The sequence below is a fragment of the Manis pentadactyla genome, chromosome 3 (assembly GCF_030020395.1).
Source record: "Manis pentadactyla isolate mManPen7 chromosome 3, mManPen7.hap1, whole genome shotgun sequence".
Classification (NCBI taxonomy): Eukaryota; Metazoa; Chordata; class Mammalia; order Pholidota; family Manidae; genus Manis; species Manis pentadactyla.
In genome coordinates, this window is record NC_080021.1 from 23,546,966 (window position 1) to 23,574,464 (window position 27,499).

The 27,499-nt window shown below is 38.5% G+C and overlaps 1 protein-coding gene and 1 long non-coding RNA gene across 6 annotated transcripts in view; one reads left to right on the plus strand and one right to left on the minus strand.

Annotated features, from left to right (window-relative positions):
- Window positions 1-26,999, plus strand: TNFRSF11B (TNF receptor superfamily member 11b). The gene is made up of 5 exons (XM_036876269.2): window positions 1-154; window positions 17,568-17,937; window positions 21,553-21,744; window positions 23,470-23,694; window positions 25,425-26,999. The coding sequence occupies exons 1-5, from the start codon at window positions 125-127 to the stop codon at window positions 25,811-25,813; spliced, it is 1,206 nt and encodes a 401-aa protein (XP_036732164.2). The 5' UTR covers window positions 1-124; the 3' UTR covers window positions 25,814-26,999.
- Window positions 21,522-27,499, minus strand: part of LOC118907548 (uncharacterized) — a 49,963-nt gene continuing 43,985 nt past the window's right edge. For 4 of the 5 annotated variants that reach the window (XR_008996213.1, XR_005022861.2, XR_008996214.1 and 1 more), the window contains 2 exons: window positions 25,480-25,597; window positions 23,569-23,704 (listed from right to left, as the gene is read on the minus strand). This is a non-coding gene — a long non-coding RNA (uncharacterized LOC118907548). Of the gene's footprint in view, window positions 21,629-23,568; window positions 23,705-25,479; window positions 25,598-27,499 lie in introns of those variants that run through there. The other variant, XR_005022860.2, reaches the window with a different exon arrangement.

Sequence of the window (27,499 nt, forward strand, 5' to 3'; positions counted from 1 at the left end):
CAAGCCGACACTTCCTGCCGCCGGGGCGCTATATATACGGTGATGAGGGCACGGGCTGCGGAGACGCACCGCAGCGCTCGCCCAGCCGCCAGCTCCCAGCGCCTGAGGTTTCCCCGGGACCACAATGAACAAGCTGCTGTGCTGCGCGCTCGTGGTAAGTCCCTGGCCCGGCACCCTGCGCCGGCCGAGGCTGCCTGCCTCCAGGTCTCCGGCCCCTCCTCGGGAATTGACGGGGACGGACCTCAACTTGCTTCCTCTCCCAGGAGAGATCTGGGGACAGGTTGGAACAAGAGACCTCTTTCAAGTTAATCGTTCTTCTCAATCGTGTCCCTTTAAGAAGCTCCTGCTAGGTTTGTGGAGAAGAGAGAGGAACTCTAGACCTTATTTGTTTGAATGATTTTTATCCACTTACTATCTTTCTTCATCTCAGATTATTAATGCCCTCATGCAGTTCATACCATCTGTGCTCAGATGACGGGTATCATCTCTCATCTTTATTAGTAATAAAGCGGTCCCTTAGAATCAGAGTAAGTTGGGAGGAGGTGCCAGTCCTCTTAAAACTTTATAATTAGAATAACATTTGAATGAAGTGAATATGATACATCATTAGGCCCATTCCTCACTTAAGCAAAAGTTACGGGAAATTATGAATAATTGGCACCAGAGAAAAGATGTCTCTCTCACACATATTACTAACTGTGCAATTTAACATTTTAATATTAAAATATTATTGTTTAATAATAAACTGGTTATTTCAGTTTTCAGCTTTAATGTGGAAAATACTGGTGGGCTAATCATGTTAACTATTCTAAAATGTATTTGAATAATTGAAGTTCATTATTAAATAGGGCTAAAAGTTATTTTTAATACACTAGTTGGATAAAAAGGAATTACTATGACTTAGTTAAGCTTTTTTTTCAAATTAAGATTTTTGGCCAATCAAGTTAGTAAGATTTGTATGTAGATTATTCTATGGCCAACAGCTTATTATAATACATTGAGATATGAATCAGACATTTACAAAAGGATAGGAAAACCCATATTTAAGCCACATACATGTTTGACTGTATTGCAGTAAATGCTTGAATTTCATCATTCAATGCAGGAGTATTGAGTGGAAGGCCAGAAATCTTCCAATTAGTTCCTGGTATACATAGGCATAAGTAAATAAATAAATAGCAAGGTCACTAAAGTAAACATAGGTTGGACTGGAGTCCACACAGAAGTATGCTAATCTTACCTAACACTATATATATATATATATATATATATATATATATAAAATACATAAAGTAATTCCACCAATATGGATGCTATGGAAAACTTTTTAAAAGTCATCCTTCATGAAAATATAATACACACAGAGAACTGCACAGATCCTAAGTGCCTAATGAAGTTTCTCAAAGTGAACACTTGTGAGCTAGCACCCAGATCAAGGAATACTAACTACATTGCTAGTGTCCCAGTAGCTCTCTGGGCTCCCTCCCTGTCACTATTATGTGCATAGCCACAGTAATCAATACTCTGACCTCTAACACCACTAATGAGTTTTTCTTGTATTTGGACTTAATATAAATGGATTTTTTGTGCTTTTCTGTGTCTGGCTACTTTCACTTAAGGTTCCATTGTGAGGTTGTCTCCACTGTTGGAAGTAAGAACTCAGCCACTTTTCATTGTATGGCATTCCATTGTATGGATATACCACAACTGAGTTAATCATTCTAGTGTCTGGCTAGTATAAATAATTCTGCTATTAAATGGAGACACTTTATTTTACCTTGACCTTTGTATTCTGTCAAAGATTTCATTACTAATGAACACATAATGATGTTAAAATTTTAGAATTTCCACTAAATAATGTTTGTAACTAAGTAGAAAATAGACAAATGTTTTGATATGTGGTCTGTATAAGAAGATAGGTAAGTGTATAGATAATACTAATTGTAGATGATACAGCATTATTAAAAGGAAGCCGGTATGTGTCTTGAGCGTAGTAAATACTTTAAATAGGGAAGATTTCCCTTTCCTTCTCTGTAGTGTCTGAGATTGACTTTCTCTTATAAATGACTGGAAATGAGCACCATGTACTTACACATAAAGAGTCCAGATGTTCTTTTGAAAACACCAAAGTGCAGTTTCAGGAACTGGAAGCGTTCTGGATACGTCCTCCTTTGTATCACACATGACATTAGGCACTAGGGACAGAGTGGAAAATAGGATGGACATCGTTCCTGTCCCCATAGACCTCACAGCCTAATGAAAAGGGCAGATATTGGACAAATAGTTGTACATATCATGGGAGTAACAAAAGGAGAAGTACTGAGTGATTTGGGAATATAAAGGATCTTGCTCTCCAGGACCTTTTAAGGGAAGCTGTGGTGCGGTGGTTATCAGTTGGACCAAAATCAAATACCAGTGCAATGGCTCACTTGATAAATGATGGTGGGCAAGTTATATCTCTCTTGATTTTTATTTTCTCTTCCATAAAATAGAGATAATGATATGCACACGTGCAAGACACCCACATAAAGTTCCTGTTCTGTACTCACTGGCACCTAGCATTGTGCTCACAGATAATGGCAAGAAAACTAGACCCAAGTGAATTAGGTAAAAGAAATGCCCTTGATGCTCAGCACTGCTATCACCTCGAAGAAGAGGTAGAAGGTTTTACTGCTAGAGATAAAATTAAGGCATCCTGAACCTAAAGAAGTGGGAGAAAGTAAAACTGTGTAGCAAAGTAGAATTCTAGATTCTTTTTGTAAGAGCATAGGATATGCTGGTAGGCAAGCAGTGAGGACATGCTGGTAGGTTCTGGTCATTAAAACAAAAGCCGCAGTTACAGGCTTTCTGGAATGCTCCCTAAGGTAGGTAAGCAGAGACCTACTCTTCAAGGTGAGGTAGTCACATCATCAGGTTATTTTTTTCCTCGGTGCCCAGAGGCCACCTGACACTCTAGGAACATCCTGGCTAAGGCCTAGATCTTCACTGGCAGGAGGAACTTCCATTGGCCTTCTCAAAGCTAAGCTCTGAATTAATGTTATGAGGATAGGACTTGGGGTAGTGGTTGGGAAGGGAGAGGGGGAGGGGAAAGTAAATGTTTTTTCTCAAGACAACTGCCTTATCTGTCTGCCTTCCTTTAGGATAATGCTCTTTCTGATTTTGTTGTTCTTGTTTTATTGCTATTTTGGCATCTTTCCCATCCCCTGTGATTGAGTGTACATATTTGTCTAGCCTTCTTCTTTGCCTACATGTTTATTTTAAGAGAATGTTCACTCTGAAGTTTCTAGAAGAGTCTGGCATATATACTCAGTCCAAAACAGTCCTGATCCTTGTCCCTAGCAATGTTCAGCACAGTTCCTAATTTCAATCTCATCATCACTTTTACTTCTTGGTCTTAAACCACAGTTGTCAGATTCCCTTGGTTGGGGAAGAAAGCATTCTGCCCAGTGTTTGATCCACGTAGTTCCAGAAGGAGAGCTATGGCGGTGTCTGTCGACGGGGCACTAAACACACACTCAGGTCCTCTTGCTCTTCTAGCCCCTAACTTGCCTGCTGGGTTTTGCTCTAAGCAACGCTTAGCCCCCCTGCCTGCATATCCCCTTTTTTGAAAGCAAGCTATGAAATGCATTATTTCCTTTAGCATCTCATTAACCAACAGCATTTTAGCCCAAGTTTCTCCTTTACAGCCAAAAACAAGAGGACTGGGGAGACTATTTCAGAGAAATAGTAGTTTTAAAAAAAGTTATGTTTGCATTATTCAAAGCCTTGCCTAATGATGACTGGTTGCCCAACATCTTCAGGTAATGGAGGGAGCAAAGATGCCAAAATCATCAGTGTATTTGTATGTCTCACCCTGTAGGGTAGTAATTCTCAACCCAATCAGACTTCTTCCTTGACTTTAAAAATAACCCCTTTATAACAACTCTCTTGTTCTCCTGAAATGAAATTTGCAGGATATATATTTTATCTACTTACACAATCTTTTAAATATATTGGCACAACTAAACTATAAAGGAGAAATAAAAGGAAAGGAATTTATAATAAAACAAGCTTCACTACAAGTCATGAAGAAGTAGTGATATGTTGGTGACTTTACATGGAGTTGCCACAAACAGATCAGTAAGAACACTTGTGTCACTCTGAGGCTCAAAACTATGATCAGTGGTTGGCTTTAGTGTTGTTACTTCCTGAAATGGTGAACAAATCTTGCTAAGGTTTTAAACAAAGCAAAGTACAACCTGCTATCCAATTTAATGTTGTTAAATTCCCGGAAAATCAGTACGTATAAAAATCATGCAAAAACCACTTCATTTACAATATATAAAACGGAATTAGAATCTAGTTTCTGATAATGACAGATAGGCTTTTATCACTTAGGTCACTTACATCAGCTGTCAATAGGACATTTGAGAGTTTGTGGGACATGAGATTATTCTTGATTGTTCTGGACATTCAGTAGCACGAAGTCATTCTGACAAGAAAAATCTGCCAAGAATTTTGAAAACCTCGAGGGGATGACACCACTGCCTGTGGTAAATAAGGTATGAGCTCTTTGCAAACATAGATTTCCATTTTCTTCATATTCGGAGCCCCCAGGTCTCCACAGTGCCTGATGCAAATTGTGTGTTTGCTGGGTCAAAGGGGCTATGGTGAGACTTGCCTGGGTGTTGCAGTTCCTACCAGCAGTTTCCAAGGATGGTCCAACAGAATTTAACTTACTGCCAGAGATTCAACGTTCTGATGCTGGCTTTGAGCTCTTTCAAAATATAGCACCCCACTCATCTGACCAATATTTTAAATATTCTTTTGTACATTTATACTATGAAGGTTCATATCAATACCTTTATGAAGGCCCCTTCTTAAGTGAGCAACAAAATTGAGCTACATTCATATGTGGACCCTTGGAAGTGCAATCTAAGCTCAGCTAAACCCATTTTCTGTCCTTCCATTTGGTTGGTTCAGGCATCAAGTATTTATTTTTGGTTTGATGACTTTTATTTGTTTGTGAAATGTGCCAGTGGATTGTTAAGTAGGCATTTGGATTCAAAAAAGTTCAGGAGAAGCCTGGGCTGGAGAAAAAAATCTAGGCCATTAGCTTAGAGCAAGTTTTTAAAGCCATAGGAAAGGAAGATTTCACTGAGCAAGAGAGGAGAGTGGGAAGCAGCCCCCGGATGCATTTCTGATACTGATAGTCTGGTAAACAAAATGCAAATATGAACAGTAATAGCAGCCATGTTTAGAAAAGAAAACAAAAATCAAAATAAAACTTAGCAACCCACAATAGCAGGAACTAGTGAATCGGAAATCCTAGCAACATCTGTAAACTATCTATGCAAGAAGAAAGAGTGAGGTATGGCCAACTTGAAATAGATACAAGGATAGTATTTTTATGTGACATATAATTAGTTTTTGGAACTCACTACCACAGAATATTTTGGGGTAACTAGCAGAGAAAGTCTAAAAAAAGAATTCTTTTAGACAGTTGTAAGGGATAAGAATAGTGTTAAAGCACATTAGGTAAGAAGCTATGTGGTACCCACTCCCTCTCACATTTACCTGGCTGTCTACATTAGTGTTCCAAAGGCCAGAAGAGTCTACAGACACACTGTAATGATTTCTCCCAACCATAAAGTAACATAACTTCCCAAGTGCTTGGATAGATTGTTTTTCACCCCAGTTTCTTAGAAGCACCAGAATCAGCCAGACCATAAATGGGTAGATAATGCAGGAGGAAATGAAATGTCATTTGTAAAGCCCTTTTTAAAAAGTGATGTGCTCCTGATGGCCTTGATTTATTACTTTACTATTTTTTAAATGCACCTCTCTAAAATTATAGATTAAATACTGTGAAAACATTGTTTAATTTCCTTGAAGCTTCTATACAAACAAAAAGAATAGCTTTAGGATTTTCACTTCCATTTAGTCTGTACCTTGGAAGCATTCTCTGTAAAAGCCTCTTAAATAATCAACTATACAATAGGAAAGTACATGTCAAGATGGATTTAGATTTAAAATAAGACAGTAATTCATCTAAACTTTGTGATTGCCTTTGGTAAATTCAATTTTCTTCCCTGGTTTTTGATCCAAAAACGTCAATTCCCTTCCCATGTAATGTTACTTTTTTGTTAAAAACAACAAAAAAACCCTATTATATTCGTAGAAAATATGGATATCAGGACCCTATTCCTTAAAAAGTTTCCCCCACAGTCAATTTGCACCACCACCAACAAAAAGATGTCATTTCGGAATTCATGGGCATAGTGGCGTAAGATCTCTGCAACAGCAGACAGGAGGCAGGGGCTCCAGTTTCTCAGTCTGTCTTAGACTGAGGTCCAGTGGGTGACTCCACATCTCGAGATCTTACTTTACTCATCTCTAAGAGAGGGGTGTTGGACCAGGTGATATGTGGAAGGTCTGCTTTAGTGTTAAGTTTTTGTCATTAAAAAAGTAATTAAAAAAATATTGATTATACACTTTTTAATACTCCAAACATATAAAAATCAAACGGACTCATTTAACTATGAAAACAATGACCTTAAAGGAATGTTTCTGAAAAATCCATTTTGTGGCAATTGTCGAAGTTTCTTCTGCCCGTTTGGTTTCAGGTATTTGAAATTCTGTTTAAGTCAATGAGATCACAAGAGAAAGCAGCATTTGAAAGGTTAGCTACTTTTTAGATTACAGATTATTCTTTTAAGCCAAAAAATATTTTTTCACTCTGAAACAAGTCCGTCTTGTCTTTAGCTAATATGCATAGAAGTCCTTAAGGTGTGCATTTTTTATATTCCATTTAGTTAGAGGCCGGGTCCAAGACATTCCCTCAGGACTTCCTAAAGAGGTATAATTATGGTAACTAGCAATCTCCTTAGATTCGTTGAGCAGAATTGCCTTTGAATTTGTATTCACAGGGAAGGACATGACAAATGCACGTGGCTCTTTGGAAGAAATGTCAAACCTTCAGGCCACATAAGCATGCTAATGGGTAGGTTGGCCTGACCATTAAATATTACAATTGAATACTACCCCAGGCTGATAGACGGAAAGCTCTGCTCCCACATACTCTGTTTCTTATTTCTTCTTTTAATATTCAGTAAAAAGGAAAAAAAATAGGTTGTGCTAAAAAAAAGGTCAAGTAGAAAGTATGAGTGATGTTTATTGAGTAATGATGTAGTTGTTAGTGCTGTTTGTGAACTATTCTCAGTTCTCCCTTCCAGAAACATGGTAAGATTGTACTCAGCCTCCTCTGGTGGGGTTAACAGTGTGAGGATGTGAATAGGGCTGACCAATGACTTGTGAATTAAACTGATATGTCACTTCCAATTTAGAGCACTTATTTGACAATATATGATCCTTCCACAACTTTTTTATTTTCTCTCTCCTTTCTCCACAGCAAACCAACCATGTTCCAGGTATTAGTTGCTATATCATCCTAGGTTTGAGACAAAGGACAATGCTAAGGCCTTCAGTGGACCCACAGGGACATAGCATGAGTGAGAAATAAACCTTTGTTATGTTTGTTTTGAAGATTGTTCACTGAGATTTTGAAGTTCTTCATTAGCACAGTCTAAAGCCTAGCCAGTCCTCATTGATAACAGCCAAAACCTCAGTATAGCTCATCGCTGAAGGGCAGTAAGTGCAAGGGACATTTAAAACTACAAATAACTAAAACTGCGATTATTAGATTGTCAGTTTAAGCTCCTTTGACGTCAAAGATAATGTTAGAAGAATTTATGAGGAAGAACCTCTTTGTTCTTCTGATGCTGAAAATTCAAAGTTTTGGAAACTGAGATTACATTAAAACCTAGCTGGGCTGCAAAATGGGAAGATCAACAGGTACTTAACAGTATACTTTAAATCAAACACTCTATTATGTAAGTGTAAGCAAATAGGGATGAAGTTTTCCTCTTCATCAATTACAACCGACCTTCCCTCTGTAGAGGTTCCCTCATCTTCATCATTCATCAGGAACCCTTCTACCTAGTTAGCTAAGCCACAGGAGGATACCAGAAAATAGAAACACACTAATGATTCTCAGAATATGTTTTGTCTAGGAAAGTCACGCAGAATATTTCGCTTACTTTTCACAAAAATACTATGACACAGAGATCTATTTTATACAAAAAGAAACCAAGGTTCAGAAAAGTTAAACAGTTTTCTCTAAGGGAACCTGGCTGAGATTTTTTCTGCCTATAGCAGCCTACACCTAGTAGCTGAGTCCAGTGAAAAATATCCATTAATCAGATCAAAGCTTCTATGGAACCATTCAAACCCAGAGAAGGGTTTTCTCTGCTGGGGTTAAGAATGCCGCATGATGGGGCTCAGGAGAGTCAAATCCTTGGGCAAAGTGATTCCAATATATTTTTTATCCTTTTCTAGCTCCTCCTTCAGCTCCAGAAGAGCATGCATGATGTTTTTTTTTTCTTTTGAAATAAATGCCCTGGCCTCTTTACTGCACATGGGTTCTTAGCCCAGATTCCTTAGGAAAGAGCACGAGACAAACACTTACGTTTTATTGTGTTATTAGAAAGTGCAAACCTAGGGAAGCTAGAGTGAGCAAAAGAAGAGTAAGGGAGAAAAGGAAGAGGCAAAATTCAAAGAGGTGCATTCCTAAGAAGCTACTGCTTAGTATAAAGTACAACTGATTGCCTAGTCTCACAGGACCATCTTCCTGAGAGTGAACTACTGTGAGAACTACTGCATTACAGGACAAGAGAGGAAGAAGAAACATTTAGCTGGATGGATGGATGCATGGATAGATAGATAGATAGATAGATAGATAGATAGATAGATAGATAGATAGATAGATAGATAGATGGATGGATGCATGGATAGATAGATAGATAGATAGATAGATAGATAGATAGATAGATAGATAGATAGATTGATTGATAGATGATAGATAGATAGAAAAATAGATAAATAATGGATGGATAGATAAAACATAGATCTTACTGAATTTTATGTTGTGCTGTAGTTGATCATTTATATGCCTATCTCTTTCATAAGACTGCCAGTCTCCAGAGGGAAGAGTCAGTTGTTAAAGGCTTAGATTGAGGCAGGATTGAATTTGAATCCCAGCTTGAATGTGTATTAGCTCTATGACTTTGACAAGTCACTCAACTTCTCTGAGACAGTTTCCTCATCTATAAAATGGAGGTAATCCTGCCTCCTTAGAGGTGGTCGAGGAGTGGTTCATAATATCATGTGATGAAAAGGCTTAGCATAGAGCCTCCTGTATGGTAATATAATGCTAAGTAAGCTGTTATTACTCACCATATCACCCATGGCTTCTAGTGTGATGTTTCACATGTCGTAGGCACACATAATTGTCCATATGTTTAACTCAGTGTGCTGCTTTTTATTCCATTTCTTTTTCTAGTTTCTATTCCATTTTATAATCACCATAGTCTTTCTGTATTTCTCTTGCGAGCTGCCCTTAACCATACATTAATTGAGCCTCAACCCAGATCATTAGCAACCAAAAGGGATTAATGAAATTATGTGAACAATGTATCATCTTCAAAGAAAAGCATTGTAGAAATAAAATGGAATTTAAAAATTGATGTTCAAAAATATCAACATACTAAAAGGTATTGCCAATTCTTAGCCCTAAATTATAACCAGCCGTGCTGTTGAGTAGAGGCTTTCACAACTGATGTTCTTTCTCAGATCTGGTGGTGAACAGAAATACTAAGACTTGGGAGCCAAAATATGTTAGATTTCACACATCCTTCTTAGGAAGTTTTAAGCGTTTACTCGTATGACAAGTTCTGTTTTCTCTGAGATTTATTTCCCCTTTATTTGTGAATCTATCAACTGTTCATTGCCTATAAAACTCCTCTGAAGCATCAAAAGTATCCAGCAAATCTATCCTGACAGTTCTCGGTGATTCCAAACATAAATAAGATACCACTCATTAATGTAAAACCCTTCAAATGACTGAAGGAAACTTCTGAAGGGAACAACTACAAAAATACATTTAGAGTTCAATTTTATCTGGAGACAATTCTTCAGCCCCAAGGGAAGCACAATAGTGTAGAATTTGGCCCAGTGAGTCATTTAATAAATCATAATTGCTTGGTTTCCTTCCCCCTGTTTGCCTAGCAAAAGCTGTTGGCAGCAAATCAGTTCTGTATAGATGAACACATTTGATTTATTTGCTCTTATTCCCTTACCTAAAGACATAATCCTCAGCCAAACACCTAGCTATTGTGAAAATTATTAAGCAGTGGTAGCCTCTGAGGTGGGGAACTGGCAGCAGAAGGTAAACCCCTCAAATGGACTACTTGCTTTCTTCACTCATTTATCTTTAAAATGGAAGCTAAATTCAAATGGCACAGTACATGCAATATGCCATGCAAGATGAAAGATGCTTTCAAAAAATGTTCCTTTAGGCGAATTCTGTCATTACTGTCATTTTACACAAGAGAAAATTGCAGATTTCATTCCCACCCTTGCAAATGTATCCTTTATGTAGTGGATATTTATCTGCATCTGTATTATCATCAGTGATCCTAATTACACGTAGCAGATATCAGTATATCTATTGAATAAAACTAAATTAGATAAATTGAATACTTGCTATGAGTAAGACACCATGCTAAACATTTAAGGAATATGGAAACAAAGGCTTTTCTCTCTGGGCCCTCTACGTAAACCCATGGAGTTGCCTCGCGACACCTGACCTAAACCAAGAAAATTATACCTGTTGGGAAGATACTGAAACTGATTTTTAAAACAAATCAGAGATACTTTTTCTGGCGACAATTAAAAATGGGGTAGATGATCAACTCATGGCACATTTTAGGTTTGTTACTTTCTCTTGAGCAGGAAACTTCGAAATGTCTCCAGAAATGAATCTGATTCAAAATGTCTCCCATTTCCTACCTCCTTTGTAATTAACATATGTAATCATGCCTCATATTTTGTCTGGAACCTTATTCTTCACCAAGTTTATTTGTGTCTCTTTATTTATTTGAAATATAACAACTGTACAGGGGTAGGTCAAATAAGGATTATTCTTATTTTAGAGGTAAGATGGTGATCTGGAGTTACTGACTCAGTTGTCAAACTGAGTTTGGAACTCTGATATGTATGTTCTAAATGTAGGTACCTATCTGCATGTGCTTTTGTTAATTAGCATTGATTTAATTGCCAAGGTGTACACCTTTTAGAACTTGCTATTAATTGTCCTCTGAGCAGTCTTCCGAAGTTCTGTGATATCCCTACTTTTTTACCTTCTGATTTTCATTGCATTTTGCAAATGCCTTTAAGTTCCAAAAGTTAACTTTTTGTCCTTTTTGCTTGTAGTGTTCCCTGGGAAATGCCATCTTATCTCTCTGCTTCTAGAGACATTAATATGCTCATAATCCTAAAAATTGCATCTTTAGTGGCATTTCTGTCCTAAATTACAATATATGTGTAATTGTCTGCTGTCTACGAGACATCATCACTTAAGTCTCATAGATGCAATATGTTTCAAACTAAATTGATTGTCCTTCCCATAACTGTCTTCCTCCTCCTGCTGTCAGTAATTAATAGTAACACCACATACCCAACAGTTGATTTTTCTAGGAGTCCCTCCCAATGCAATCAGCCAACATATATCTATCCATTCCTCTCCTCCATTACCAGTGCCCATCTGCAGCCCCTCATAATATCTGACCTGTTTCTCTGTTGAGTCTTTTCTTGATCCTCTCTCTCCTCTTCTCTGCCTCCAATAGTTTTGCAGGGACTTATGAGTATTTTGCATCATACTAGGCCTTTAGATGAATGCTCCTCTGAAAGAAAAACATTAACTTATTCAATTCCATTGCTTAGCAGTATTTCTAGAGTATAGTAATTGTTTCAATATGTGTTTTCTGAATGAAGGAATAAATGAATTACTTAAGGAATGGAGGAAAAAGGAAGGAGCTACTATAAGACCATAGAAAAATCAAATACACTAATCTTCATAAAAATTAGTTTAATTTTATAAGCTTTATACTACAAGACATCTTTAGGAATGTCACCATGATATATAATGTAAATGTTTCCTTTGTTGGCTAAGATGCACTGTAACATGGCATGGTTTCCAAATTGGCCAGAAGTTTAGCTAACTCTGGCTAGTCCTCAAATAGTTCTCTGTGGCAAAGATCATGACGAGGGATCACAAAACGAACTCCCAAACCAAGGAGCTATTTCAAGCTTTGTGTGGGCTCCTTTTAATGAATTTTCCATAAATGGAAACCCACTGGGTCACTCATGGTTCTGCATACCAGAGAGCAAGCCCAGTAGTATGGAATTGGCTGCATTGCATAATGTAAAAATAAACTTGCTGGAGGAAGTATATTCTTTTATCCTTTAGGAAGAAGCACACACCAGTAGGATGATTCAGTCAAATCACTTATCATCTGAGAAACGTCCATCTCAGTAGCTCTGGATGAGAGCTAGTCTTAACACAAAGAAAGAAAAGTCAGCATCAGGTCATCTGGGCTATGGGGAGCTTTGGTTGATTTCCTAACTTTTGTTATCTTCTAATTCTAGGTTCTGGATTCTGAATGAAAAATGATCACTTTAGGGCTTACTTTTGACTGTGCATGAAGGCTATAGCATAAGTGAGAGCATTTGATAAATGTTAAAGGATTGGACCCAAAAACAGCATTTTATGGCACATACTCTGGGTTTGAATTCTGCCTCCACTAATTACTTAAGATGTGACTTAAGATGGTTAATTACTCATTCTAACACTCATTTTTGTAGCTGGTGTAGATTTAGTGATAATATGGTACGACATCCTAAAGTATGTATAAACCAAAATGTTATAAAGATTATTTTTAAGTTGATTGCCTGTCACAGAGCAGAGATTTAATGCACATATGTTGGAATGGAATAGTAAAACAGAATTCCATCTCCAACTGCCCATTCTTTGCTACCCTACACATACCATTATCATACCATTCTACTTCCTAAATATGGAACTCTCATTAGATGTTTATTTATGTCTGGCACTAAGAGTTAGGTGATTAATTGGAAAATCACTTAAAGCATTAAATAATAAAAATGACACACATATATCTTAAATTAAAGCATTTAAATAAATATTCATTCACCTATATTTTGAGATCTGGCCAAGGCTTTTCTTGGCATCTGTGTTTGTTAACTGGGTCCCATGCTTGTATTTCTTCTAAAACTTTTATTTGTAATGTGTGGCTCATTCATTTCAGTTTTGGAGCTTAAAGACATTTATGAAACAATTGACTATATGATACTTCTGTATGTTTTCCCCATTTTGTTTTCCCTACTGCCTCAGCTATTCTAAATTCTAATACAGGATTTTTGCTTTTGTTTTTGTTTCTGTGGCTCATCTTTATCAAGTCATCCCCAAAGCATTTTCACAGAAAAGTAATTGTTTTTCACACCCATGGTGGTTGGTTACATAATATTTAATTGATCTACCTAACTATAGTTACAACTATAGCATGTACAGATACATGTATGCAACTAGCATAAAACAGACTCAGCAGCAAACAGACAACTGACTTTTGCTAAGTATGAACTGTGCTGATAAGAGCAGATGGGACAATAGTGTGTTAGAGGAAAAGGCATCGCTGAGAATTCAGGGTGCTAGGGCTTCATTTGGTTATACTGATGGAATGGGAGGCATAGGTGAATCTGAAAGTAGAGATTGGTAAAGGGAGTTCTGTTGTTAGAAGAGGTTTCACAAATAAAACAGAGTGGAGCAAGAAGCAGGAAGGGGGTTAAAGCAATTGTTTCCAAGTCCATTAGCGAATTAAACCATCAACCCACAGACCACTGCAATGGTGGAGATCGAGAAGGCTTTAGGGAACAACTGATTCAAACCACCCACCACCATCCTCTGCTAACATTTGATAGATGAAGGAAAATAGTTGGCTTTGAAATAGAAAATTCTTTAACCACCACTGTCCAACATGAAAAATAGAAGGTAAGGAGAGAATAAAGCTATTTTTCTATAGAGCTGGAGCCTTAACTCTCCATTCTGGAGAAGACACATGGGGCCTCAGGAAGGATTCTGGGACTGGTGGGAAGCGCTAGAGCAGGGGACTCTCAGATCCCCTTCGAGCACAAGTGGTCTAAACCCAAGGACAGGTGTAGGAGGGAGGAGGAGGGAGAAAGAAAAAAACGGAGAGAAAATTCTACTGCATTTCTCTTCAAAAGGCAAGCATAAAGCACCAAAAACAGAGTGGCCTCTTCTTCAGAAAGTACTTGATGCTTCCTCAGACACATCTACCCATGTGTCCTTGCTTTTGAAGATATTCATCAGTGGTTATGCAGTATACACAGAAATTTGCTTTTGAACTCATACTGGATTATAAATATTACCAGCTGGCAAAGGAGACAGAACCAATGTGAAGATGATCTGTTCTCCTTTTCATTGCTTTTCCGGGAAATGCCAAAGAAAGTAAGAGGACTGACATGAAGCACTCTATTAATCTTGCCCATCCTCTGTCCAGTAATGGGTTCCAGAAATTCTGTGCGGCAATTGGGGCTAACCAGAGATTGAGACCTAAATATCCAAGTTTGGCCACATAGTTCTGTCTTTTTACCAAAGTGGAAAATTTTCAAATAAAACACAGAGGACCAGTGGAACTTGCTGAAGGCAGGCCTGCAGCTCCCCCAGGCTTTCTGGTTTTTAAAAATACTATATATGATAATCCCATGCAGTAGCCTTGGAGAAATTACCTTCACTAATATAATTGCCCTCTAATCCTTCAGTCAACCTTATTTATGTTTTTCTCTGTGGATTCCTTTCACCTCAACTTCCCTGTATTTTGAAGAAATGGCAAGTAATTCCCAAGGCATGGTTTCAAGAAACCAACGGTGTCATGTCCAATTGCCTAGAAAAACACAAATTGCATCAGCATTCTTGGTCAGATTTTATGTTTGTGTGGCTCCTTCTGGTGAGGAACACAAGCTGGATCTGTGTGGTTTCCCCAGGTCATCCTCATCCCCTCCTGGTTAGGGAGAAAAGATCAGCTGATGAATAAAGGGACAGAACCGAACCACATTGAATGGGGAAATGGGGGAATGAGGGGCAGTCCGGCTAGGGGAAGACTCGGGGCTTGTAGCTCTACTGGAATGGGGCTCACTCAGTCATGTGCAAGACTCCCTTCTGGACCTCACAGCCGGGCCTCTTGGAACAACAGAGCTCTCTCAACTGGCTTTTCAGGAAATTGAAAGTGACAGCAAGAGAAAAAAAGCATTTCTCATAGCTTTCATATGTCTTTGCAAGTTGCATCAGGAAAACTTTATTCCCAAGCATTAAAGGGTTTAGAAATATTTGAGTCACATCTATACAAGGAAACTTGAAAAATGTAGCATAGTGTATTAAAATGCACAAAGTAATTTCATCTTACTTTATTTCCTTCAAAACACTGATGTTTATTTGTAATTATTTATTTCTTCACTTCTTTGCTATGTGTATCGTCCACAGACTATGAGCTTCTCGAAGGCAAGAACCATCTTTGCTTTGTGCACCACCATAGCTAATTTCCTTCTACAATGCCTGGTACACAGTGGGTGTTCAGGCAGTGTGTGTTGAAGGAATAAGTACATTCCATCTATTTCTGAAAGACTGAGAGCAAACCAGAGCTTTCACCCACTACTGGTCCCTTTCTTCTTCTCCTAATGGTGATGCACTACATCTGTGCCAGTTAAAAGCCCCAGGGGAATTCAAGAACATATTTTCCCCAGACACCCTCAGGTCATGAGGGTTTCTTGAAAAGACCATCAAAGCAGCCCCAGTTTTGCACTGTATTCTACTTTTTGATGGCTAGGAGTCCTTTTTATCACGGTACTCTGAAAGCTGCCCTTGGTTAAAAGTTCCATCGCACTAGGTTAGATACTTGCCTCTGGTTTACCAGCTCATATTAGATCTAGTCAGCCCTGACACTTGTCATTTTCCAGTATGAAGTGAATGAAATTACTTAGATTAAAATGCCCAAGTGCTTATGAATAAAGGCCATTTTTACCTTTGTCACTCCTATTTCAAAAGAGAGGGCTGACTCCGTCGCTCTGCATGCTTTTCCCAGGCCAGTGGGTTTCTCTGAGATTTCCTGAGTTCAGCAAAGAAGAGTTGGGAAAAAGTTGTTGTGTTTGGTCGGCCACCTCCCCAAAGCCTGAAAATACTGTGTTGATCCCTGTAGCAAAAACAAACAATTAAAACCCAACAAACCATCCCCTACATACAAGTTTCTTTTGAGCATATGCTTCCTGGAATTAGTGTGGAAACTACTCCAGTGCTCCCTTGAAGACCTTTTATGACATGGAATTCAAGATAGAATGCCCATTTGGAGCTGCTTTCCAAGGAGCACCCTTGCCCACAGAATCCTCTTTCTGCCATTACATATGGAAACTATTAAAACCCTCCCTGCTTCCTGAAGTCTTTCCCAGTTAACTGGAGAGGTGGTCCTTTAATTTTCTAGACATCATTTACATAGGAGCATCAAGACTGGGCCACATGATATTCTGGGAGAAATACCAGGTTTCATCTTCTAGGAATCTTTCTGGTGGATTACTGCCCATAGGGGCAGGGACTGTATTTTACTCACAGCCTATTCCTGGTATATTCCAGGTAGGCATTCAATACATACCTGCTGCATGAATTAATGACTGAATGACCAGGATGACTGCTGATGTAATCTTGCAACATTCACACATCACTAATTCTTTACTTCACTGTGTGTTTGGAATCAAGTCTTAGAAGGGGAAAACTAAAAGAGATTATCCTCTAGTTCTAAATATGGCTACTTTGACCTCCTTACTTAAATACTGTAATCTCCCCAACTTGCCCTCCATATTTCCAATCTCTTATTTGTTCATTTTTTACACTTACCTTCTAACAGTTAATTTATCTGTAATTTGTTATTGATTTTCTTATTGCCCCAATGGGATTGCAAACCCCACAAGATCTGGGTTTCTTGATTATTCATTGCTATATTCCAGTTGCTCAAAACAGAGGCTGGCACATATTAAGGGCTCAATAACTATTTGCCAGGCAGAACAACCAAACAATGATTATTGAGATGGACTCCACACATCGGAATCACTGTGGGGTTTTTTTTAAGTCCCAACCCTAACTCTGTACCTGTAGAATCAGCATGTTTAGGGGTGTGAACCCCAGAAATCTACATTTTCACTGAAGAGTCTATGTGATTCTGATGTAGCTGTTCTGAGAACCACAAATTCATTCACTGACTCTATAATCTAAAGATAATCCTGAAGCCCAGGGAGATAAAGCATCTTTTAGGCCAATGGGTCATTTAGCATTTCATCTGTGTAATAATTTCTATTCTGATGAGTTTTCCACTCTGTCATTTATGAGCCTGGACTTATGCAATACATGTGCCACCAGAACCATCTTGGTCTTTGAGATTAAGCTACTAGAGGCAAGAATTGTGGCTTTTGAGCTTACTTTCTGTGGTGCAGCTTAGTAAGCAGGAAAGTCATGAGGCTTCAGGTAGTAAAGGACTTTTAATGATGCTTTTGCCCAGAAGAACCACCCTGTTTCCATGCTGACAGGCCACTGTTTCCCTTCCTTCTTCTAGTTCCTGGACATCTCCATTAAATGGACCTCCCAGGAAGTCTTTCCTCCCAGGTACCTTCATTATGACCCAGAAACTTCTCGTCAGCTGATGTGCGATAAATGTCCCCCTGGCACCTCCCTGAAACAGCACTGCACATCCAGGCGGAAGACCGTGTGTGTCCCCTGTCCTGACCACTACTACGCAGACAGGTGGCACTCCAGCGATGAGTGTTTGTACTGCAGCCCGGTGTGCAAAGAGCTGCAGTTTGTCCGGCAGGAGTGCAATCGCACCCACAACCGCGTGTGCCAATGCGAGGAAGGGCGCTACCTGGAGCTCGAGTTCTGCCTGAAGCACCGGACCTGTCCCCTTGGATTTGGAGTGCTCCATGCTGGTACGTATCAGCTTCCAGCGTGCTCAGAATTAAGCAGAATCGGTCAGTCAGGCAGTAGGGAAAGTTGAAGGGAACACCGATAACATTAAGGGATAGCAAATTGTAAAGGTATTGGAGTCGGCTAGAGATGCACCATGTGTCTGCATTGCTGCCAAAGGACTGTTTCTCCGAGGGATACTTTGCCACTTCGGGGCAGTTTCGTGACAAATCTCAAAGGCAGCAAATTGTTCTCTAATAAGACACATGATGAATTGCCCTTTTTTAAGGGGACACACTCTGAATTACCCGGTTTATAGTTGATATATACCCCTGTGTTTCACTTCAGCATGGGCAGCTTCAAACTGCAGTGCTTTCCGACAAATATCAGAATTGTTAATTGATACCAAGAGAATAATTACGCTGATATTAATGAGTCTCTGGAGTACTAACAACGAGCAGTTATAATTAATTATGTAAAAAGTGAGAATGGTGAGGGGAAATGCATTTCATTATGAAAAACGAAGTGGGGCCTTCCTTTGGCAGGGGAGTTGAGTGTCTGGGAGGGTAAAGACTGTAGCAGCATCTCTTCAATGAGCTTTTCCTGTATCTTAGACAAAACAGATTGTCAAGCCAAGAGTAAGTACTTGTCGACAAACAAAGCCCTTTTTATTTTTGCATTTTGAACGGCATAGGTTAAGGCCAGTGCACACTGAATCTTTTAAAGCTGTAACTCACATTATTTTCCTACCACATTCACCCGGCTTTAGTGCACTTTGTATCCTCCCATGGGTTGGGAAAATTGAGTATTCACTGAAGTCACTGGAGGATGGAGTAATCAGGATAGATGCTGATGACTCAGTTTTTAGCAGCGTTTCTCAACCTGAGCACTAATGTCAAGCTGTGATGGATAATTCCTTCAGAGGCAGCTGCATGCCTGGCTCCCAGCCACTAGACGCCAGTAGCATTCCTCCCCCAGTCATGATGGCCCAAAATGTCTCCAAACATTGCCAGGTACCCCCTGGAGGGCAAAATCGCCCCTGGTTGAAAACCACCGGTTTAGAGGATGCTAATTATTTGTAATTATTTTAACTTTCAGAAGTTATGATATAAAGTGTCTAGATTATTAGAAGACAAACACTTCAGGTGCAAAGGCATACAGAGGGAACAGATTCAGAAATTTAAATCTGTGAGGTCTCCTAAGTTGTGAATCTTGTCAGAGTAATCTCAGAAGGTGCAAACTGCATGAGTGTCCCTTACAATGTCTCTAGTATGAGTATCTGAAGGAGGAACTGGTGACACTGCTTAGCTTTTTTTGGATGATATTTTGGGACTCAGAAGCTAAGCCAAATTGTAGGTGGTAGGTTGTGGGGGAATCCAACAAAAACAAATTAATCCAATTCAGCAAGTTGTATATGCAGAAGGATTAATTAAGCAGAGACTGTGCAGCTTGGAAACAAGAAAATTTTGAAAAATAATGGGAATAGCAAGGAATTTTCTCACAGAAGATGAAAATCTGTTTGTAGAATACAGTAAGCCCTGAGCCAGGAGACTTAGGGCAAAGATGCCCATCCTTTTATTTGTGGCACCGCAGTGGGGAATATTTACCTCTTCCTCCCTAAAAACCCACACAGCAGCTCCTGATGGCAAATAAGAGGTTTCCAACCCAAAGAGAAGGAAGGTCTATGTAGCGTTATTCTAAAAAGTATTTAACAACCTTTCCTTTTGTTGTTGTTTTGGAGTTAGGCTGTCTCCTCTCCATATTTTACTGTACTTCATTCCGTGAGCCCTGTCACTCCTGTGTCATTAGTGTGGCTGGCACAGCGACATTCTCAGCTGAAAAGTAGAGGTCTTCTCGTCACTTGGTTCTTCACATTTTGCCAGCCTGATTACATCTGTGATGTTTCCACTGATATTAATAAGGCAAAATTCATTTCCTAGATGGATAAATCTTTTTTTTATAAAAAGTTCTATGAATTACCAAAGAGTCAAGTCCTGTTCAGAAAGGTCATTACATAAAGCCTCCAAATATACTAAGACATTTATACTCTTATCATTAGTAGATTATTTTGTTAAAGAACTTTAAAGTCTAAATTACCTGAAGGGAATGCCTTGTACCTTTGATTTCTCATTGGGATGCATGAGAAGACTCCAGCCGACCGTGTGTCTCTGAAGAATGACACAATAATTCTTTGTGCACTGGCTTTCCGGAACATGTGGCAGTTGGCAAAGGGAGACTTGGACCCAGATGGCCACATCCACTTACTCCCAGAATGTTAGCGATGGAAGAATACTGTGGAATCCTCACCCAAAATATCTGCTTATGAGAGTATAGAATTTGATGTGGAGTTGGATTCCTTCTAAGGAGAGAGGTGTAATAAGAAAGTACAAAAAAAAAAGGGCCTCTTTGTAGGGTGGTTCTTAGGAGAATGTCACTGCAATGCTGGAAATGGCATTTAAGACCTGAAAGTCTCAGGCCTGTGGTTCCCCCTCCTCCTTTTTTCTGCCAGCCCTTTGTCATTTTTGCTGGTCAGTGCACCATCAATTCCTTGAAAAGAAGCAGAAGATAAAATTAGAACCAAACCATTTTGCTCTTTTTTCTTTTTTTCTCATTCTGATACAATGAGGTGGGAGTTTCACATTTTGAATAAATGAAGTTTATTAACTTTCTGCAGCTTTCATTTGTCCTTTTTGTCTGATATCTTGCACAAACCAGAACTGGCCTGTTTTTACATTTGAATATTGAAGTCCAAATCTGTTCAGCTCGCTTACACTAGGTGGAGGTATTTTCATATGCAAATACAATGTACATCTTTTCATGCATGATAGAGTCAAGGGTTTGAAGGTATTATTTTGAATAGTGTCTTTAGTTGTTGACTGGTTCAAGTTTTCCTACCAATGATTTCTCCAACCTTATCAAGTATCTTTCCACCATGAAATAAAATGCCCTTGCAGTCACATTTCCTGAAATTTTAATGACTATGCTCTTTAAAAACTCAACAGTTTAAGCAAATGGTATATCGTCTTCCATTTACTATTTAACTTAACTGCAGGCTTACGCTTTTGCATCAGTGGCCAACTTTATTGCTACCTTCAAAAGTTTATTATAATGTTGTAAATTTTTACTTCGCAAGGTTAGCATACTTACGAGTCGCTGCGCAATTAGGATTCAGAAAAGAAAGAACTTCAGTAGGAACCAATTGGAATTTAACGATGCAGTGTTCAATGGGTAATGATTTTGAAGAATGATACTACAGCAGTTACACAGCAGTTATTTTCATGATTTTCCAGGAATAACTGTGTGAAGAGTATGGCTGGCAACAAGACCTCACTGACACTTAAGCACAGGCAGACTAATGAACACCCTACTCTCCTCTCCTGTCACATTTCATGAGTGTTTCATAGGTAACAGCAGAACAAATTGGTGTTTGTACTACAAGGAGGGGAGACTGACTAAGGGACCAACTGTAGACATTTTGTTCTCTCTAATGAAATGAAAATGAAAACACCTGAAGTTTTGTGCAACATAATAGTAGCAGTCAAAACCAAGTGAAAAGTCTCTCCAAAACTGTGTGAAGAGGGTATCTGCTATGCAAGGATTTGAGAAGAACGTGCTAAATTGCTTGGTATTTTCTGTAGGAACCCCGGAGCGAAATACAGTTTGCAAAAGATGTCCAGATGGGTTCTTCTCGAATGAGACGTCATCTAAAGCAACCTGTAGAAAACACACAAATTGCAGTACATTTGGTCTCCTTCTGACTCAGAAAGGAAATGCAACACATGACAATATATGTTCTGGAAACAGTGAATCGACGCAGAAATGTGGAATAGGTAACTGTATTTCAAAAAAATCAGTCTTTCTACCCCTTCTGAGTTGAATACAAGGCCCTCTGGCCACCTTCTTAGTGAAACTCATATTTACCCATTCTTGAATGTTAACCAAGTAGGACTGCTCTGTGCAGATGCTAAAGCCACAACTCAGACTTTCAAAAAATCTCGTCTTCCTGCAATCACACTCTTAGCCCTGACTTGGTCTTGTTCCCACTTGAATCAAATCTTCACATGGGGATAAGGGTGGCATAAAGATTATGTCAAAGGCCAAACTATTAGAGTCCAAGTTATAGAATTTTTTAAAGCTATACATTTTTATTACTTCTAAGAATATCTATATTACTAGCCAAAGTATAAATTGGTGACTGAGAAGCACCATGACATAATCTGATGACAAATTAGAAATGTAGAACCGGCTTTATCACCTATGGTATTACTTCATTTAATACATGGAATTCTAAGTTCCTCTGGTTATCTTAAATGCATTATTTAGGAAGGATCACTAGCTCCAACCTCAAGTTATCTGAATGCATCCCCTATAGTCATGACACTTACAAGACTGGTGTCCTCCTTTGTCATTCCTACTACTGGACTTATCTCAGACCTTCTACCAAGGGCTCATCACACTAAGGATGATATGCCTTTTAACATTTAATTAGCTTGACTCTCCCCAAAAAATCTTTTTTTTTTTTTGGCATCATTAATCTACAATTACATGAAGGACATTATATTTACTAGGCTCCCCCCTTCACCAAGTCCCCCCCACATACCCCTTCACCGTCACTGTCCATCTTTTGTATGACATAGAAGTATATGAAACATTAGAAGGTGTGTTGGGAGATCTAAGATTCAAACCCAGTTCTAACATTTTTTCACTGTGTAATCAAAATCTTAAGCAAGTCATTTCTCCTTTCTGCTGTCTTATTCAAACAATGGAATGAGGGAAAGGCTAGTAAGAGGAGCGACTTCTAGTTTTAACATTCTCTGTATTTAATTATAAATTTTCTTTTTATCATTCATTGAGCACTTACCCTAGTCTTTAACCTTTACAAAACCACTGTGAAGTTTGCTCAAGTTTAAATATGTGGTTAATGACAGAGCCAGGATTCAAACACAGGCCTGATAAACCCAAAGACAAAATCTTAATCCTGAGATATATGGATCCTCACCAGATTTGCATCTATTTTCCAAGGGATATGTTTTCTGTTTATTTTCCCACTTAATTACTCATCTCTCTCCATCCTTGTTTTCAAAGGTAAACTATGTGTTTGTGTGTACCTAAAATAAGATACTATTCCACATTACTTTTCAAGCTCTTTAAAAGGCGGGGATTAGGCTTGTTTTGACTTTGATCTTGAAGTAACCTGTGAACATTACCTAAACCTTTAACAGAATGTTTAATATTTACATTAAAATACATTTATGTATATGTTAAATCATCGAATTTTTGCTGTGATTTATTTGGAGTAGTATTATATTTATTAATCATTTTTTCACCTCTTCCCCCTCAAATGCCCTAGAAGAATGTTAGAGAGGACATAAGCCCTGTTGGGTTCGCAATCTGCCACTAAGACCAGCTGACAGGTTTTTATTCAAACTTCAGGTTTTAGCATATTATATACCTTAGAAAACTCAATTATGTGAGGTTTTTTTTGTTTTTGTCCATTAGACTTTCAAGAGTCCAAGGCTTGACCAAATCTTCTTGGTTTTCTGACCTTCCTTTAGATGTCACCCTGTGTGAGGAAGCATTCTTCAGGTTTGCGGTTCCTACAAAGTTGACTCCTAATTGGCTCAGTGTCTTGGTAGACAATTTGCCTGGCACCAAAATAAATGCAGAGAATGTGGAGAGGATAAAACGGCGACACAGCTCACAAGAACAAACTTTCCAGCTGCTGAAGTTATGGAAACATCAAAACAAAGAGCAAGATATGGTCAAGAAGATCTTCCAAGGTATGGTAACCTGAAATGAACAAGTGGGTCAGAAATCAGAGACACTCATTTATCATAAATCAGGAACAAGACTGTGTACCTCTTGTGTAAATGGATTTTTTCCCTGTGGAATTATTATTGGGCTGAAAAAGTTTTCACCCAGTGATACTGTGGGAGCTACACCTAGAGCAGCCATGCAAGGTTTTATTCTCACCTGTTCTATATCCCAATTCTTTTCAAAGTGCTCTGAATGCTCAAAAAGAAGGGACAGTGCATGTCAAATGCAGGACTAGACCTCAAGAAACCTGCCTCTAGATCCCCTACAGTTTTATTAGTGTTCCAACTCTAACCTACCTTGTTCTTTAACCACATTGGATCTTACTCTGCATTTCCACTAAGAAAGTATGTTGTACTTATTTGGTAATTCTCTGCAGGGAACCTCTAAGTGTCTTAACAGATATCTTCACATTAATCCTCATAACATAGCCTATTTTAAAATTACCATTTTAATAACACACGTGAGAATTAAAGAGATAAGTTCTGTAAAGTGTTTGAGTTTCTTGGAGAAAGAGCTAGTTAAAGCCAAGTACTCGCATGTTTTAGAGTTTTATAAGGCATCTCCCTTTAAAAACTGTGTGTGTGTGTTATGATGGGAGAGAATAAAAAGGGGAAAAGTAAGTTGCATCCATTGTGGACTGTAAGCTTTAGGATGTACAGTGGAAAGAGTTCTGGTTTCAATTAGCATTGGAGGACATGCCAGAAAAAATGAGGGAGGTGTTCTTAGGGCAGATAATGTCAATGAGAAATCCATTCTGCTCCTCACTTATAGCTAAATGACTAAGGAGGTCATATACCACCTGAAAGCCTGGAACATCTGAAACAGAAGCAACAGATTTTAGGAGACTAACATCTTTGACAGCTGAATGCCTTCACTTGTGCAAAGAGTGAACTTTTCTTCTGTTTTTGGCAAACAAAACGTATTCTTTGAAAGTATAATTAGCCCTGAGGCAAAATGAAAGGGAAGTAGAGAATTAGAGACTGTTAGAACTGGAAAGGATCAAACTCCCTATTTTATAAATGAGGACATTTCAGTCCAGAAAGATGAACTGACTTGCCTTAGGGCTCACAGATAGTAAATGACTCCTGCCATTAGTAGAAATGTTAGTTACTCCCACTTATGCTTATGTCCTAGCTCATTACTGAAATATTCTCTAGGCTGCGTATCTCCTATTGTTCTTTGACCCCACATTATTGGGTTTTCAGAGTTCCTCCAGGGTGGTAATGTGAGGCTATTTATTAAAAACTGAAGCACCTAACTCTTAAAATAGCACACATATTGGGTATCAACTAATGAAAGTTTTATATTACAAAATACTAACTTGAATCGTTTATTTCTGTTTTTCTGAAATGTTATGGTTTTAATTTCTCCAGTTTTTCTTAGAAAACAGAGTGATGTATCTGTCATTTTCTACCATTAATTCAAAATTAGGGCTTTTCACAATGCTTTGTTGGATGCCTAGAATGTATAAAGCATTTTTTTCCTATTAAAATACAGAACAATATTAAGCTCAGTCCTTGACAGTAACAAGTGTCACATAGCCTCTGCCCCCAAGCCCCCCAAAAGGAAAGAAGTTTATCCTTAAAACAAAGTCATGAAATTCTGAGAGAACCTCTTCTGCCTATGGTAGTTTTGAGGTGATGCTAGAATACACATTATGTGAATATCTGTTTGGGTTTTTGCCTTTATGCAGATATCGACCTGTGTGAAAACAGCGTGCAGCGGCACATTGGACACATAAACCTCACCTTCGAGCAGCTTCGCAGCTTGATGGAAAGCTTGCCAGGAAAGAAAGTCTCAAGCGAAGACATTGAGAAAACAACGAAGGCATGCAAACCGAGTGAGCAGATCCTGAAGCTGCTCAGCCTGTGGAGAATAAAAAATGGTGACCAAGACACACTGAAGGGCCTAATGCACGCACTAAAGCACTTGAAGACCTACCACTTTCCCAAAACTGTCACTCAGAGTCTGAAGAAAACCATCAGGTTCCTTCACAGCTTTACCATGTACAGACTGTATCAGAAGCTGTTTTTAGAAATGATAGGAAATCAGGTTCAGTCAGTAAAAATAAGCTGCTTATAACCGGAAATGGCCACTGGGCTGTTTCCTCTCGATGGACCAGATGCAGTGCATGAGTAAACTGTTTCTCAGTCACTTGCCTTGGGGTTACAATGATTTCTTTCTCATCACCAAGGAGCCGATTTGGCCACAGTGCACAAAAAGAAACTATGGTGTGGAGAAAGAATATCACCCCCCAAAGTTCAATGAACTGCAAATAGTTTACCCAACTGATAGCTCTGGTCCAGTATCTACTGACTGTATTTTCCCTTATTAATGCTTGCATAAATTCAACTGGAAATACAAAAATAGACTCTATTGTGCCTTACTAAATATGGGAATGTCTAATTTAAATAGCTTTGAGATTTCAGCTGTCCTGGAGGCTTTTATTAGAAAGCCATAATTTGTTTCTGTAAAAGTTACTAATGTATCTGTAACACTATTGCAGTATTTGCTATTTATATTCATTCAGATATGATTTGTACATATTATCATCTTAAGGGGAAAAAGTAGTGTAAGACTTAATTTTAGAAAGGAAAAATATATATATTCTGTTTATTATTATGACAAATAAAAGAGATAAAATATATTTTTTAATGGAAAGTTTGTAGCATTTCCTAATAGGTACTGCCATTCTTTCTGTGTGGAATAGTTTTGTAAAATACCTTTTCCTGTATAAGCTATAATTTCATTTTATAGAAAATGCATTATTTAGTCAATTGTTTAATGTTGGAAAGTGTATGAAATATAAATTATCTGAATATTAGATGCTCTGAGAAATTGAATGTACCTTATTTAAAAGATTTTATGTTTTTACTATATAAACACCATTAAAAATTTCAAATTATTTTTCATTGCTTTTCCTCTTGCTTTTCTTTGAATGGGACATTAACTGGTCTGAGATTTCACAATTTTTCCTATTCTTTATCATCAGGAACATCTGGGGATTGTTAAAAATTCAGATTCCAATTTGAGGAACTCTGGGGAGGAGAGCACAAACCTGCTTAAAAAGTTCAAAGTAATTCTTATTACACTAAAACGGAAGAACTTTTGAAATCAAGCTAATACAGATGGTGCAAACCACTTGTAACTGCTGTCATGAGCACTGAGACACCAAAGTATCAAAGTTCTTTTGGTTACCAGTAAGAGAAACTGGTCTCTAGCTTAAGAAAAAATTCACTGAAATGGTGGTGTATTGTGTTAAATGGTGCCCACCCCCTCTAGGTGCACATCAAAATCCCCTGAACCTTCGAATGTTACCTTATTAGAAAAAGAGTCTTTGTAGATGTAGTTAAGGACCTTGAGATGAGGAAATCACCCTGGATTACCCAGGTGGGCCCTAAATCCAGTGGCCAGTGTTTTTAGAAGAGGCATGGAGAGGGGAGACATGGAAGAGGAGGTGTTTGCAGACAGAAGCAGTGTGGGAGGGATGCAGCCACACACCGGGGCAGACAGGGAAGACAAGGAACACTCTTCTAGATATCTGAAAGGAGTTCTGCCCTGCTGACATCATGATTTTGGACTTCTCACCTCCAGAACTGTGAAAGAATTTTTATCTGTAGTTTTAAGCCACCCAGTTTGTGGTAATTTGTCAGAACAGCATAGGAAACTAATATAGGTTGTATCCAAGCCTCAGAAATGGCAATATTAAGGTAACTCTGGGTCCCTTGGGGAGCAGAAGTTGCTATACTTCCTCCTCATCTTACATTT